This window comes from Pleurodeles waltl, chromosome 6, assembly GCF_031143425.1.
Source record: "Pleurodeles waltl isolate 20211129_DDA chromosome 6, aPleWal1.hap1.20221129, whole genome shotgun sequence".
Classification (NCBI taxonomy): Eukaryota; Metazoa; Chordata; class Amphibia; order Caudata; family Salamandridae; genus Pleurodeles; species Pleurodeles waltl.
This window is the reverse complement of record NC_090445.1, coordinates 1,419,431,436-1,419,448,316: the sequence shown is the minus strand read 5'-3', so window position 1 is coordinate 1,419,448,316 and position 16,881 is coordinate 1,419,431,436. Positions and strand designations below refer to the sequence as shown.

The 16,881-nt window shown below is 42.0% G+C and overlaps 1 protein-coding gene across 7 annotated transcripts in view; it reads left to right on the top strand.

Annotated features, from left to right (window-relative positions):
* Positions 1-16,881, top strand: part of KAZN (kazrin, periplakin interacting protein) — an 808,570-nt gene that overhangs the window by 491,742 nt on the left and 299,947 nt on the right. For all 7 annotated transcript variants that reach the window (XM_069240781.1, XM_069240780.1, XM_069240784.1 and 4 more), the window contains one exon: positions 9,189-9,380. In XM_069240781.1, coding sequence (XP_069096882.1) covers positions 9,189-9,380 — 192 coding nt within the window. The remainder of the gene's footprint in view (positions 1-9,188; positions 9,381-16,881) is intronic.

Below are 16,881 nucleotides of genomic sequence, written 5' to 3'. Positions count from 1 at the left end.
TTCAATCTACGCATCTTTTTTCTACTCTGCATTACTCTACTTTATGCCAGTGCACTCCACTAGGCACCTCTGCACTCCTCCCCACTCCACTCCAAACCACTCTACTCTGCACCACTCCACACCACTCTACTCTGCACCACTTCACTCTATAATACTGTACTGTATACTACTGCTCTCTACACCAGTGTACTTTATGGCACTACTGTATGCCACAGCACTCTATCCTACTTGTCTCTACACCACTTCACTCTACACTGAAACAATTTATTCTACACTGTTGTACTCCACTCTTTGGCACTACACTTTACACCACTTTACTCTATGCTGCACAACTCTACGCCACTATAATCTACACCACTCTACACCATTGCTCTCTACACTACTCTTGTCTAAACCACAGCACTCTACGCCATGCAATCATCCCCACTTTACTCAAAACTAATGCTTGCTATGCCACTTTATGCTACACCACTCTTCACCGTTATGCTCAGTCACTGCTTTCTACTCTATTCTGTTCAGCGCCACTGCACCTTGTGGCATTCTACTTCACTGTTTGTTACTCCACTCTATGCCAGTCTACCCTACACCATTCTACCCTACGCCACTGCACTCTTCCCTGCACCTCACCAGCCTATGTTACTTCACTTTACTCTGAAACAATCTACTTTTCCCGACCGAACTCTGTCATGCTGCTGCACTCTGCACCACCGCAGTTTACACTACTGCACTCTACACCACTGCACTGTATGCCATTCTTATCTACTCTGCCCCACTCTATGCCACTGCAATCTTTGCCACTCTACTCTAAACCACTGCACTCTGTGCCAATGCACTCAACACCACTGTACTCAAAACCAATGCATGCCACACCACTGTACACTACACCACTCTACACCATTGCGCTCTGCGCCACTGCATTCTGCTCCATTGTCCTGTACTCCTGTATACTCAATGCCATTGTACTCTGATGTTGTACTCTGCTAGACTGCACTGTCTTCCACTGCATGCTGTACCACTGCACTCTACATCACTCTACACCATTACGCTCTACTTCATTGCACTCTACACCACTCTGTTCTACTCTGCACCACTGTATTCTATGCCACTGCTCTCTGCACCACTCAACTCTGTGCTACTGCAGTCTATGCCACTGCATTCTACTCTGTACCACTCAACTCTAGGCCACTCTACTTCACTCTGTGCAATGTACTCTACGCCACCACATTCCTGATCACTCCACGACATTCTAGCCTATTCTGCACCACTGAACTCCACACCACGCTCTAGATCATTCTACTCAATGCCACTGCACTCTACGCCACCCTACTCCACACCTCTCCACTCTACGCCTCACCCCTCCACTCAACATCACTTGACTCTGAAATAATCTACTCTATGCCACAGGACTCTGCTCTGTCACTGCACTCTATGCCAATGTGCTCTACACCACTTTATTCAAAACCAATCCACTCTGTCAGTCTACTCTGCACCACTGTACATTAGGCCACTTCAGTCTAGGTCACTATACTACACCCTACAATACTCAAATCTATGATGTACTCCATTAAACTGTACTCTAGTCTGTGCCACTCCACACTTCGAGACTCTACTCCACTCTGCCACTCTGAAACACTACTCCACTCTGCGATGCTCTACCCAACTTCCTCCGATTCTCTCCATGCCACTTTATTCTGTGACAGATGACTCCACTCCATTGGCGTAACAAAAAGTGAGGGCCCCTTGCAAGAATGCTGAAGGGGCCCACTCTTCACACTTGCATCACTAGGGGCTGAGGCCCCCCCTCCAGTATGGGTAAACTGGGCCGTCCAGCGCTGCAGGGGCTGCGGTGGCCTCTGTTATGCCTCTGCTCCACTCCACTCTATCACACGACTTAACAACATTCTGGTCCATTCTATGCCATCCCACTCTCCTACACTACCATCTATGGCACTCCACTCTGCAACAATCTACTCCCTCTATGCCACTCCACTCTACACCATTCCACTACACTATGCCACTCCACTCTAGAACACTCTACTACACTCTGTCACACTATTCAACTCTACTTCACTCTACGCCCTTCCAAGCAAGTAGTGAACGTGTTTCTGTACCCAGCAATTACCAGATGTTGTCTCTCTCTTGTTACATAGTGCTAAAACCAGCGAGCTGGCAACATGGAATCTGTGTGTTTAAATTAGTAGAAATCATGTCAGGCCTATCAGACGGGAAAAGTTATATGTCCATAAACTATGATTTGTAAGGAGTTGTAAGAAACTGTAACGTTGCTATTACCGAAGTTAATTAAATTACTGGCCCCGAAAGAGTGGAAGCTTACTTGGCTCTGCCCGGATTTGAACTTGCGACCTCTAAGCAATCTTGCTGATGTTTACACGGCTGGCAGTTCCTCTAATGTGTGCAGCAGTGGTTGAATGATGTTCAAGTGAATTGGTGCCCGCACATACAGGGGGTACCGTGCACTTTGAAAATAATCCATTTTCCAGCAGCTTTTAAACCTCAAACACTCCTAGTTAAAAATGCATCATTAAAACCACGGCATCCAGTGACGCAGCTATCAATGATGGAGCGGGTGTAATGGCACCGGGTCAGAGGTCTGCGGGTCCACCGTACCCCAATTATATTTATGTTCTTTCAGTCAAAGGAAGACGAGGGAGGCCAGGTTTCCTTGCTTGCATTGGGCCATTGCCACCCTTGCTACGCCATTGATGCATCACCCACCCTTGCTCCTCCTATGTGACCGCATTGAGGGATGTATATGAAGCGCAGCCTTTATATCAAAAGTAGAATAATAGGCTGGATCGGAAAATAAATTTAGTGAGCAATTTCAGAGCCACATATTTAGGAAAACCGCTTTGTAATTTCTGAATATACTGCAGCAGGTATTGCAACCTTGGCTTCAGCTTGCCTCTACTGACTTCAAAAATGGGAGGAGACTGGGTGTTACTAGAAGACACTCATCGGGCTGCTAGCAGATTTCTCCTAGCTGGTAAAACTGATTTAAAATTGTATTTCTGTGTTTTTCTGTTGTTTAAGTGGATAAAACATGCGTGCCTGCCGATGGAGACCCTTCAGGTCGGGCTAGTTTGTACCCTGTGGTTGCAGTTCACCATCCAGTGCTGTTGGCTGTTCCTTTAACAACTTTATTAAACAAAGAGAGATGCTTCTGGGGGGGAGGCGGGGGGGGGAGCAGAAGTGGCACTAGCTAAGGAGTGGTGTTCAGTCAAAGTCTTTTCATCTTCTAGGGATAGCAGTTGAGAGTGTAATTTTTTTAAATAGATTTTCTGTGTAAATATATCGTAAGTGCCCCTCCTGAAACTATGTTTGACACATCTAGGCTTGAGGATTTAAGAACCAGCCATCTGTTATGTCGTCCATAAAACCATCCTTTCAGGAAATCATTCTCTGGTGCCATGGAACCCAACTTTAAAGCCCTTCTGATTCAACTAAGAGCATCCTCAGACATTACGGAGTTCAGAAAAGGACTCAAGACCAACATTCTCAAGTTATATTTAGTATGATGGTGTTTTCTGGCCTAAAGCCAAGGAACTCCAGTGATGTAAATAAGTTCCAGACTCTCTACACAGAGACAGATTTGTGGTCCAGCAAACATATGATTTTGAAATCTAGCTGCCACTCTCTCTGAACTTCAGCTAAGATAGTAAGGACAAAAGGACAAGTGTTCTTATAGCTTTTCTCTTACACGTGTAGGATCTTCTGCACACATGTATGTCTCAAAGACCTCTGAATCGTCTTTTCTCTCTGAGGCGAAGTTTTCTATGTGTTATGTACGGGTCGCGGTGAGCACCACTATTTTGAATGTCAAATTCTAAATCTTGTTATTCACTGTTTTTTCACTTTCTACACCATAATGGAATCCAGGCTGCTCTGAAAAGGTTGTCAGAGAACCTGTAAGAAGAACAACATTGGCTCTATGTTCCTGTGAAGAGCAGAGAGCAAAATTTCAGAGGGAAGGTGCACAGTTTTTTTTAACATAGAACAAAATGGAAAGGGGCATCTTGAAGGAAATACAAAAAAAAACAATGACCATGAAGCACAAGTGAAGTGGATGTTTGAAGAATGGCCTTGATTTAAATGTAAGGAGTGAATCCTAGAGGAGGTAATTCCTGAGGGAGAAGGCAGGAATTTTCTAGGTACCCAAAAGAAAGGGAATGAAAAAAATAATGAACGGATATTAAAGTAGATGAAATTCTGTGGTGCAAAATTGTTGTGAAATCAGTGCAAATCTAAACAATAAAAGTACATTTCAGATCTTTGGTTCTGCTGAAGGCCCTCGTGTAGTGCACGTTAGTTGTCGCAAGTGCTTCTTTGTGTTGGTTAGGCTCTTCCTTAAATAAATGTGTTAACAATAAGCCCGGAGCCTGATTCATGTATTGTTGCAGGTTATGGAGCACCCGAGTGCATATCCTTAACATTTAGTAGAGAATAAGTACCACAGTACTTTTGTCATAAAATTGACCAGCAATGCATTTTAATTTGAATACATCATCCTGACGCCCCGTACCATGTTAGACTTGTACATAGTAAGTACACGCATGCTGGATGACATATCTTTATTTAATATCTTTTGCACCATATGAAGGGCAGATGCACTGTGTGCTTACTTGGTGCAATTTTCAGATTTGTGAATAAATACTTATGTGGGAGCTATCATTACAATTAACTCTTTGACCGTAGTAACACTTTACTTCACTTCTCACAATATGCTGGGTAGTAATTTGGGGGAGGTGGTAGGGAAAGTGAAGTAAAAGCAAGGAATGGTTCATTTCTGAGAAAGTAATTTGGAAATTATAATGTAATTTAATTGAAGCGCTCCCATTTATTTTAGAAAGAAGTATGTCTCGGAGTTGAGCTTTGCTTTTATAATCCCAGTGTATTCAGGGAAAATAGAATTAAAAGGTGGTTGCTCCCTGCACATAGGTTGATGGGTACTCAGTACTGTAACCCTAATATTATTTCTCAGGGATTAGAAATGAGGACGTGCTTAAATTTTTAACCAATGGTTTTCTGTGGCTTCTGGTTGAATTAAATTGAGCCTATGACTGTGAATGTTAGCTATTTGGAGAACATCTCATTTTAGCGTCGCAGTGTCCGTTCACAGTCTAGTGCAGTTGCAAAGTTGGAACCCAGGTAGTTCTTTATTCTTATTTCACCCTCAAGTAAGTATAGTCCAGCATTTCAGTCCCCCGCTCATATGTGCCCCTGGCGTCTCGACTTATAGCCTGTGGATGGATCTTGCTGGTCAAACCGATTGGTGTTATGCCACTGTATTTCAAGACAAAGACGAGAAGTCCATTATAGTGAATTTTTTCAAATAGATTTTGCTAAACTAGTACCTGACCACTGATGCTACTTGGGGATCAAATCTTATGAACCCGTATTTCGGGTCCTGCCAAACCTCCTTGCGCCAGCTGGTGATCCTCCGTATAATTAACCATACAAGATATATGTGAGCTGCACAACTTTCCAGACTGCACCATGCTTTACCTCAGGACTGTGAGGATAAGATTTCTCAGGCAAGAATGCAGGCGGCTGTTACTATCAAATTTTCTATACGATGGCCCTTTGCATCGTTTCCTCTAAGCCATTCTTTAGCGTTAGCATTTACACTACTATTTCTAAAGCAGGTACACATTGATCATGAGGATAAAATTGGCGATGGAGTCGCTGTTAATTTCAGAGACTAATTGTGTATTAAAATGGAGCCTTTTCATTTTAAACCGCCCATTAGAGTGTGTCAGTGTCTCCCTCAATTATCACTATTCTGAAAATCAGTTTCTTTTAATATACCAACCACCTTAGACTCCCTTAGCATACCTAAACTATTTGATTGAAGAAATTGGTGTGTGCTGACTATAAATGTCTCTTTTCTAGTATGTTTCCTGTGTTCTGTGTGAATAAGCCTAATGACTTTGATGGTTTTAGCCTATGGTTTGATAGCCCTTAAGGAGCCGTTCGTCAAGTTAGAGAAGCATTAGAGGTCTTTGATATAGAGCCCATATTTCCCTTTAACATGATTTAACAGTAGACAATCCAGTACCTCAGATTTTGTCTGATCGTTTAGAACTCCCTTGACATCCATCAGTTTCCATCACTATTAAGAAGTCTGAACCCGAATTACCTATGATGAACAGATGCCGAAAACAAGTTATGCCTGATATATTGGTGGCTCCTACAAAAATAATCCTGAACATCAAATTAATCTCAATCTCAGACTGTAACAGCAGTGATTTGGTCACTGTTTGTATTCACTCCGGCTTCTTACTTAGCCAAAAAACTCTATCAAATTATTGAGAGTTTACAATCACCTACCTCTTTAATGGGCAACATCCCCATATCCGATAACATATGCAAAGGTCTCGTGGAATAATTTTTCAATTACATTTCCAAAATTATGAAAACAAATTCTGAAAATACCCTGAGGTTTTGCATTGGAGTGTTAGCCGTAACTGTTGACCTGTTTACTGGCAGACTTGAGTTCTTCAAGCAAATTTCTGAAGCAGCACTTCTTGAAATTGTAATCCGCTGTCTTCCTTCAGATTCCCCACTAGACCCTTTGCCAGCAACATGGCTATACTTGCTTAACCAAACTCTTCTTAAAAAGCTGGTACTGATTTTGGATAGCTTTTTAACCTCTGGCATTTTTTTTAAAGAATTGGAAGATCAAAATTATCAAGCTGTTATTTAAATAAAAAAGACCTCTTTAAGCTTTAAAGATTTGAACCACTTTTGGCTAATTTCCTTACTATCTTATTGATCAAAACGGCTTGAAAGTATAAATTCTAGCCAACTACAAAAATTTGTCGAGGACATTGACCTTGAGTTTCAGGCTGAGTTAAGTGCTGGCAAAAGTACTGACCTGGTAGTAGTAACAGTGCCTCATGCTCTTGGGGACTAGTAGACGGGCACGGTCAAAGCCATGGTCTTTTCAGATCTCTCAGCTGTCTTTGATACCATTGATCTTGCTGCTTTGTTTTCCTGGCTAAAACAAGCAGTGATTATGTCACTGTACTTGAGGCCTGCCAGCTGTCTAACAGGTCACCAATAACTAGTCACAATGCCCCTCCCTCTCTCAAATCCAAATTTACAACTTTGATTTGCAGGGTTCCCTAAAGCTCCATCTCATTTCCATTGTTAGTCAGCTTTTATATCCATCCCTTCACAAGCTTCATGATAAAATTGGGAACATAACTTTGTTTACGCTTAAAACTCCCAGCTTGTTTTTTGGAGCTGCATGAAAAAAAGTTGATGTATCATCCCTTGCCCTCAGTCTTTTCCGGGCTCGTTGAATGTCATCAAATTTTATGAAAGTAAATCCTTCCAAGATGGAACTGGCAATTACATGCTGGCAGCATCACATGCAGTGCTTATTTTGGAAGAGCTCATGGGTCCTTGCCCCAAGTCTCTCAGACATTACTGAACCTTGGCATCTAGGTTGATTTATCCTTATTGCTGGAGTCACAGGTTGCTAAGTTGCCATTTCCTCTTTTCCCAAGTTGAAGATCTTTCGTCATATCCTTTTTCATTGAGGGGTGGTTCACTATTCTGTCATCAATACTCCAGTCCAATCACAACTAGATTATGGCAATACCATCTATCTTTCCTTCTCTGAAAATTACTGAAGTGTTTGCAAATGATCCAGAACACTCCTGTGATTTACCACTAGCGGACGAGTTACTCCATCACAATAGTGATGGATAGCCCATCCGCCAATATCTAAATCACATTATTTCCTATTGGATTTAGATATTGGTGGACAGGATATCCGTCACTATTGTGACGGAGTAACTTGTCCACCAATATCTAAATCAGGTCCATATTTCTCACATTTTAAAACTGCTCCTTACACAGAATAAAATCATCTTTAAGTGGGTAGTCATTGTCCACAAAGCTAGACGTTTAGGTCTTCCAGATCTTATTGCGCCCAAATGTAAGTCGCTCTTCCTCCCTTTACCTGTTAGATGCACCTAGAGAAAAAAAAGTTCACTGCAGCACCAAGCCTTTTCTGTTGCCACTGCACAGGTATAGAACACTTTATCTCTGTCCCTACAACAAGAATCCTCTCTAATCCACTTCAGAAACCAGCTAAAGACTTTCTGTTGAAAATCAATTTAGTTATTTAGCGTCATTAAACGCAGAGGTTGCCATGCTCTTTACAGATTATTGAAAAGAAAACTGACTGTAGCACAATGCATAGACACATAAAACTCCAATAATTAGCACCATTTGGTATTTACCCATTTGACAAATGGGTATTGACACAGCAAATCTGTTTTGCCCTTGAAAGACGTTTGGCTCCACTTTTGGCTTTTTCAGTGGTTGTTGCTGATGCTGAACAGCACAGGCAAAAAAACCTCGGAATTTCAGACATAACTTAATAACCTATTTGCATGCATGTGCCATGATGCAGGAGCTAATTTCGCTCTCGGCCCCAGCATAATGACATGGATGCATTCATGCATCAGAACGAGGTGGCAACTATGGATTTTTTTGTATTAAAAAAAAAAAGAAAGTACATTTAACCTAATTTAGAGAAAGAAGTCGCCCAATCACAAATTGTAGCTTCCAGGTCATCTTAAAAGTAAAAATAATAATAAGAAGAAAGAACGCAGGTAAGCAATCAGTGCCACAAATGAGCAGTAGTTTGCAAGAGCCAACTGGAAAAGCAAAAGGTGGGTAAGAAATGGATGAGCTGAGAGTGGGAGAACAACATAGAATGTAGGGGACAGAGCAATAAGTCACATGCACTCCCATGGAGCGCTGAAAGCCAAAAAAAACTGTGCTTTGAATGTAAGCTGTGGAAGGATTCAAGCTGTGCGCCGGCCGACGGACAGACGAGAGTAGAAGTAGGAAATGCATCCTATAAGAACCAAGCAAATTTGGTTAGGTAGATCGCTAACCAGTGATAAAGAGTGGGCAGATCCAAAGCCCGCTGTAACTGTTTGTTGTATCCCTTAGGTTTTTGACAACCGACAGGGAGGCAAGACCTAAAATGGTCATCTTGTATTATGGCTACCTGACCTTGTAAAATATGTGAATTAATTGTCAGTCACATGGGTCTTCTTCCAAAAACGTGTGTAAACACATCAAAAGTATTAGAAAAATGAAAAAATAAGACCACAGTTTTCAAATATGCTTTTTCCCCTCTACAGTTCTTCTACGAGAAGAGGTGTCACAATTACAAGAAGAAGTTCACCTACTCCGGCAAATGAAGGACATGCTAACAAAAGAACTAGAAGAGTCCCATGGCGGCAAGTCGGCTGAGGTTCTGTCGGCCACTGAACTAAAGGTACAGCTGGCACAGAAGGAACAGGAACTGGCACGGGCCAAAGAAGCGCTGCAGGGTGAGTTCACGTAACACAAAGCTTACATGACGCCTTGGGAATACTTTTGAGTAAAAAGCATTGTGCAGGCGGATGGATTCAGACCAAATCTTTATTGACAGGTCTGGCTTTTCAGAGCATTGGTGTGTATCCCAGTGATTGTACATGACCATATATAGAGAAATGTCAGTGCTTAATTTGAGCCGGTGGTTTCCTGCACTTGGCACTGGCACTTAATTGCCAACTCCGGGCTTGCAGCAATATGCTATTTGCTAGAGCTGTCCATCGAAATTTAGAGATGAGTTTAACAACAGTTGTTTATTCAGTCATTATACATTAAAATGACTATTACCCACCGCCAAAGCCATTCTTATAGCTTAGGGGGCCTGCCATTTTCTGAAAACTCACACTTGTGTGATTGTTAGCAGTTGCCTTGATACTATCATTTGCATCACTCTCCGGGAGCAATGTGTGGTGCAAGTTACAGTGGCCTCTGATGAGGGTCCTCCCACTGGTTTCCTTACAAATTAAGCAATGAGAAATGCGCCTTGGAGACTAAAAACTAGTCTGTAGAGTTTTATCGTTTCACCTATATTTGCATGGCAATGTTGTGTGAATGTTACTATTGTCATCGGGGCTTTCTGTTCGCATTTCAGTATTGTCTTCTTTAGATAAACCATGTCTGCATGACATACTGCTACTGAGTCATTAAAATACCAAGAGTGGGCTTTGGCTGCGCCCGGGTGAGTTTTTCCTCGCATCTCATGCGTCAGGCTATTTAGTGCATCATTCCACCTCCTCTGGCGTGCTTACTTTTTCAATGAAAAGGGACTGCTTTACGTTTTAAAATTACTCTGAATCTTCACACGCTATGTTATTTTCTCATACTTGCATTGGTGCTGAAAGCAATTTTGTTTTCGTTTTGATTGTGTGCTCCAACAGGCTTTTCAAATTTATGAAAGACTCGGGTACAAGCCTGATTTACTGGCTTCGCCAGTCCTTGTTTTTCTTATGTTATAGTTGGGCACATCTTTGAACTATGAACTGTATCTTCGAAATATCCATTATCCTTGAACATGAGTATTGGAATTTTTTTGAAGTATTGGGGTTGAATTATACGGAGCACTTATTGTTTTTGAAGGATAGAGCAATGTACACATGATATATATATATATATATAGTAAAAGTAATCTACATAATACTGAATTATAGAAAATCGATACTAGAAGTAGTTGCTCTATTATTTCGATTTCTAGTGATTTTAACACATTTTGCTGTGATGGTTTTAGATGATTAGCATTTTGCTTAATGAATCATTGTGCCCGTTCTGATGAGTAGTCATAAGCTCGGTGTTGTGTATCTGAGATTTCACCCTGCAATAAAACGGTAAGTGCTCTGACCTTGTGATGTTACTGAAACATTACTGGATCCAACTTCGCAAATGTAGATATTGACACTGATGTCCTGTAATGTGATTGAACAGACCAGCATGGACCCGAGTTAACTAAAATACGACATAGCTCAAAATGACATACCATAGTTAGCAAACGTTTCATCTGTAAGGTGGAAATACAATTATAAGTGCTTTTTCAAGGTCAGTAACTGAAACCTTTTCTGATTTCAAAATTCCATTGGGGATCTGCATCTAGACTATTGTTACAATCTAAAGGAATATATAGATTGTATACTAGAATCATTTGCTGACATCTCACGGTGCAACACACACTGATGAATCCTGCGTGCAGGTGTGTGCCACGACCTGATATTTGCTCCTGTTATTTTGTCTGTCTCTTTTTTCCCATAAACGTTTTATTTTATGCCTCGCTTTTGTGAAGGTTGGTAAGAGTGGCAGTTTCTTTTTTGGGCAGACTGGAACCTAAGAGTGAATACGAGCTTCTCCAGTGCACCTTTTTTTTCCTTTTCACTTAGATATTCCCACGTGCCCTTGTCGTTTCTTTTATTAATGGGGTTGCACCCTTGGCACCTGTACCCTGTCACCACCAGTCTGTCGCATTTCACCATCTGCTGCGTTATCTCTTTAAAAAATGCATTACAGGGAGCAAAATGGCTGGCTGCATCGAGGACGTGGGAGAAAATCTGCATACCCTGTCTTCTGTCTGACTCTTTGATTGGCAGCTTTTTAACCTTGTCAGAAAGAAATTGATCTGCTTAATGGTTTCCTTCCTTAATGCTGAGCTCCCCATTCATGGTGCTGCGCCATGTCTGAAGCTATGTTCAAGCAGGGTCGGGTAACTAACCCACTAAATGTATCGTTTATTACTCAAGGTGAACCCATGTGCTAAATCGGTAAACTGTGGATTGCCTGGAACCCAGGAAAATCAAACCTAAGGTCCAATTAGTTTTTAAACAATGTTGATGTTAACGAGTCACAATCATTTGGCTTTGATTAATATGATCCTATTAGTTTGATGGCCAGGAGTGGTGTCCCTTTATTGCCCATTAATTAACATATTTCTGTGTTCAATATCGGCCATAGTTCTAAGCTGTGGTTGAAGACCGCCACGTGGGATGCCCTTCACTGCTTGTTGCCATTGTAAACAGAATGGTCCATAAAATCTGGACACAAGTCAAGGTACCCAAAGGTAACATGACCACCTAAACTACATCCAAAATATTTGTTTGTTGCACTTCTTGTTAATGTATGCATCAGTAGTATGCAGATGTAGAAGGGACACAAATCTAAGAAGCCCTTATAATTATGAGATGGAAAGTAATCTTGGCATCCGTATGATCAAGACTCAAATAAGGAGATTTAGTTGTGAGGCAGGTGACATCTGGTCAATGGGCCGTGAAACCACAAAGCTGTGACTAAATTCCTTGGGAATTTTATTGACTGAGAAGTTTACAGTTATTCGACTGATTAAGGCAAAGAAGCTGTCTGCTATATGCACGAGGAGTGGCCTAGAGAAGCTGTAAAATGGGACCTGGTGTGCACCTTCAAGAAGAGCTTACAACAAAATTCAGTTTTGCAGGTGCAATATTCCAGGTACATTTTGGAAATAATTGGGGACAAAAGAAAATGATTACAAGCAAGTAATCTAGAAGGTTTGCAGAATGGGCTCTACAGAGTGAGCGTTTCATTGGGAATAAGCAAGAAGTTTATGATGCAGTTCAACTCTATCCTGTAAAATACTAGGAATGCCATGCGTCATTAGGTAGTGCCACCCAACAGATTCCATTCACTTCTTTTGTCTTGTAATCATGCATAAACATTCTCTTAGGAGCCTACATCGTTGTATTGCATGGTTGTAGTTGCTCAACAGAATTATATCCTTCTTATGTTTTGTTCTCTGCTAGTCTTACCTGGGAAGGTGTGCTTGGTGGGATACCCCAAATCAAACAGGAAATACTTGCTGTGTAATTATGAGTGTGAAACCATCACCATTCTGTTTTATGAGAAAAGGGCTGAGTTTAAAGAGAGTTTAGTCTCAATCTTAATCCTAATTTGGAGAAACTTCAGTCAGAATTTTGTGCCTTTTTTTAAAACCGATAATGGACTTGTTGTTCAGTCATTTTGATGTAAACATTGGTTAAATAGAATTGTGTGTTTCAGGGTGATATGAAAAAAGCATTCTTGGTTAGGTAAACAATGCCCACATGGAGCGCCAAGTCCTTTCTGAGCCTGGCTCATCAATTTAAATCAATATATTCTACGTAGAGTGCAGCCCGAATGAAGAATGTCTTTTAGACCTGCTAGGGTTAACAAAATAACTACTTGGACGTGAAGCTTTGGAGTCCAGAGAACTTCAATTTAGCTAAATCTGGCTTCAGAGCTATACTGGAAAAAAGTAACTAAGCCTTTGTTAAAGTTTTGAAAAACATTTACTGAGGTATTTGGCATTCTCTTAGTCTCTGGGCACCTGCTATGTTGACTAATTGCTATAGATAGCTCGAATGGTAAATTAAGCTCTTTATAAGTATTCACACGGGTTAGGAAAAAATGGGTAGTGGAGCACTCTTATGGCACATCTCTACACATCCTCTTTTCATGTTTCAGAGCCAGTAGTCCATTCAGTGGCCATTGTGCTTCATTAAGGCAGAGCAAAGTGGTCAGTTTTACTTCTTTACAAACTGGATTGCATCGGGCAGTCATTTCATCATATTAAGTGTTAACCACTTGCCACAGTCCCAAGTCCTTCATAAATAGTGAGGATGGCAGCGCTGGCCACTGCACTTTCTTTTTGATAAATACTTGTAACTGCAGATTCCTTTAGAATATCCAGATGCCAGACTGGGTTCGTAAGATTTAAACAACACTGCTCCCATTGCTGCCATGTAGATGACAACATGCGGCTCTTCTCTGACTTTGATTTGGAAGTGACAGAGGGGCAGCATGTAATCGCTCCCCACCCACACCCCTGTGCATTAGTGTTGTTCCTTCCTTTCCGTGCCTAAGGAGCTCGCTCCAAGGTACTCCCTCATTAATTGACAAGATTATTCTGATAAATTCTACTTTTTTCCAGTGTGCAAAGGAATTATTTACCCTCCTAAAAATACCGGGTTTAGGCCTTGTCGGGACTGGCATAAACAAATATCTGTAACAGATCCCAACGCAGTGCCTCTGGTGTTTGGGTTTGGGGCACAACTCAGTCTTGCTAGGAGTGTGACTGTATGAATCTAAAGATGAAATGGGAACACAAAGTGAAGCCGTACATGCTGAATACATAAATAAGTCCAGTGCGCAGTCCCCCGTAGGACCTTTCCTGCAATAGTCCTGTACTTGGTCCCAGTCCTCTGGTAAGTCAAATTTGAAGCAGAAGCACAAAAGGCAAGACCAGAAGCTCAAAAGGCAAGCAGGACTATCAGCCTGAGAAGTTGTAAAGACATCAGGGTGGTCATGTCTCCCAACCAGTCCCCTGCCGAAAAACCAGTGCTGCAACTGACCCCATTGCCCCTGAGTTTTCAGGTCCTTTTTCTGTTGCAACAGATGAAAGCCTTTAGAGAGGCCTTGTTGCAAATCTTAAGCATTCTTCTGGCTCCCTCTGGTGTGCCTTCTGGCCCAGGAGATCTGTGGAGTGCTGCGGTCAGGTTACTAGCAGCAGGTCCTCCTTCTGTGTCATCTCTGCTTCCAGAATTTGCCTCAAGTTTCGGTCTGATACCTGAGGTGACTTCCAGTCTGCTACCAAGCCCCACCCCAGTCCCTTTGACATAGACACTGGCTGCTGCTACCAGAAGAGGACTCTGGTCGTATAGTCCTATCTGACCCTGAGGTAAATTAATCTCAGCCCCAACCAAGGCCAAATACTGAAGCCGTACCAATGCACTTGGTCCCGGTTCGGTCCAACTCAACTCAAACCAAACCACTCCTATGTTTCTGAGCTGCATCACAGTGGCCCAACAACTTTCCAGTTCAGATGCAGAGTCAGCCAGACTATGGTAAGGAAGGATATGACAACCTGTACATGGACTTGTAGAAGGCCAGTGAGTTGGACAGTTCCCTAGATACTGTGTTGTGTTCACCCCATGAGCTGTCAATAGAAGAGTGTGCTTCCTTTGCTGTGGTGGTTACACGGGCAACAGAGGTATTAGACTGCCAACAATAGATATCATAACAAATTTGTTAACAGAGGTTTTGCAACCTGGAAAGACCTCCTCCAAGCCTCTATTTCAATTCAGTGACGCCCTACTGGACACCCTATTTTGCTTTGTGAATGCCCGCTGGTGAACAGGCAGGTTGCCGGGCCCCACAAGCCGGTGTCAGGCGACCATGTCTTCTTGAGACAGCACTCTCCACCATAAAATGTGGAGATTCAGGCTTCTATCAGCAGGGTGATCCCCAATGCATTCCCTGGGCTAAACTCGCCCAAGCTAGTGAGTCAAAATGAAGAGAAACATTTAATAAACAGTTTTTTCATTTTCCTTTGGCCAGTCTAGCCCTCTAGTTAGTCAATGCCAGCTGGTTGCTGGGGGATCTCCCCATACTTTATGCAACATGGTTGGTGGGATCTCACAGATAGCCCCCAAGGAATTTCAGACAAGCTTGGCTCAAACCAGCCAGGAAGATCAGTATGCCGTCAAATACATCATACATTCAGGAGTGGACACTACTGACTTGTTGGGCTGGACACTTGGCAGTAGTGTGATGTATCGGCATTACGCTTGAATGAGATCCATCATATGGCATATCCATCAAAGAGGGGTGCATATCACCATAGTGCTTCTATGGTGATGTGCAGGCCTCTTTGATGGATATCCCATATGACGGATCCATACTGTTTGGCACTGTTGGAACACTTCAAGGAAAGACCGAGCCATGGCACATTACTTAGGTGTTTCTACCTGTGAAGGACAGTGCCTCAACACTTTAGTCTCCTATGAAGCCACATCAAATCGACCTATGTTATCATAGCCACTTAAAACCTACCCACTGCACACGTTGTGTCTAAAAATTGCATATCATATAAAAATGTTATAGCATCTATCCTATCTTTTATACTATATGTGATGAGCACAGGTTTTAAAAACGGATGCCTTATTGATATAAAACATAAAGAGTCCGTCAAAACATGCACACTTGAGCACCCTAACTTTAGCCCACTTTCACGGTTACTATCTCAGTCCAAAGGGACTCTTACACCCTCTTGGATCACTTAGGCCGCAATTAGCACTATTCAAAATTTCACTACAGCCATCTGCTGCTGAGCTTTTGGTAACTTGGAAATGTAAGAGTACAGCATTGAATTCTGCCAGTACTGTCTTACTTAGTAGTTAGAGATCTTAAAGGTAAGATATCTTAAATCACTAGCACTAAATTCCACTGAAATTCTGTCTTTAAAATCCTTTTTTGATTAAAAATAGAGGGACCTCAGTTTTAAAATCATCTATATTAACATAATCTGCCAGCTTCTGAAGTTGTGCACTTCTAGCCCATCAAATTCTCTCCAATTAATTTCTTCAGTACAAACACTTTAGGCTTGAAAGTGGTTAGCTGTTTATGCTAAAACCACAGACCCTGTCTTGCCAAAATACAATTCTAAGAGTCCAGCTTGGCTTCGACTTTACCTGCTTGAACCATAGCACTGGCTGGAATTCCCAACATATTTGTGAGGCATTTACCTTCTTATTCCTCCCAGTCATCCTTTAATCCAAAGCTTAAAACATCTTCCTCTTAGGGAATCTGTTGAGAGGCCACTGTAAGCCCATTTCGAATTTCTTAAGGTCCCCCCGGAGTTGGTAGACCTCTGGTTTTAGAGATGTCAAGATGCAACTTACAGTTTAGTTTTTTATCAAAAAATGTGGCAAGGTATTTATGAGAGGAGGTTTCTTCCTTTAGATAGTTCAACTAGATTACGCCCTGCTATACCTTTTTGACCCATAGCATCTTTACCCACATCCATCCATCTTTCAGAGGAGCACCTGGCCATCTTGCTCCCAGAAGGTCAGGCAGTTTTGGCCAGAGGAGCCATAGAAATGGTCCAAGCTCCAGAAATAGAGACTTGTTGGTACTCCTACTATTTCCTCGTGTGAAAGAATGGTGTGGGTCTTTGCCCCATTTTAGATC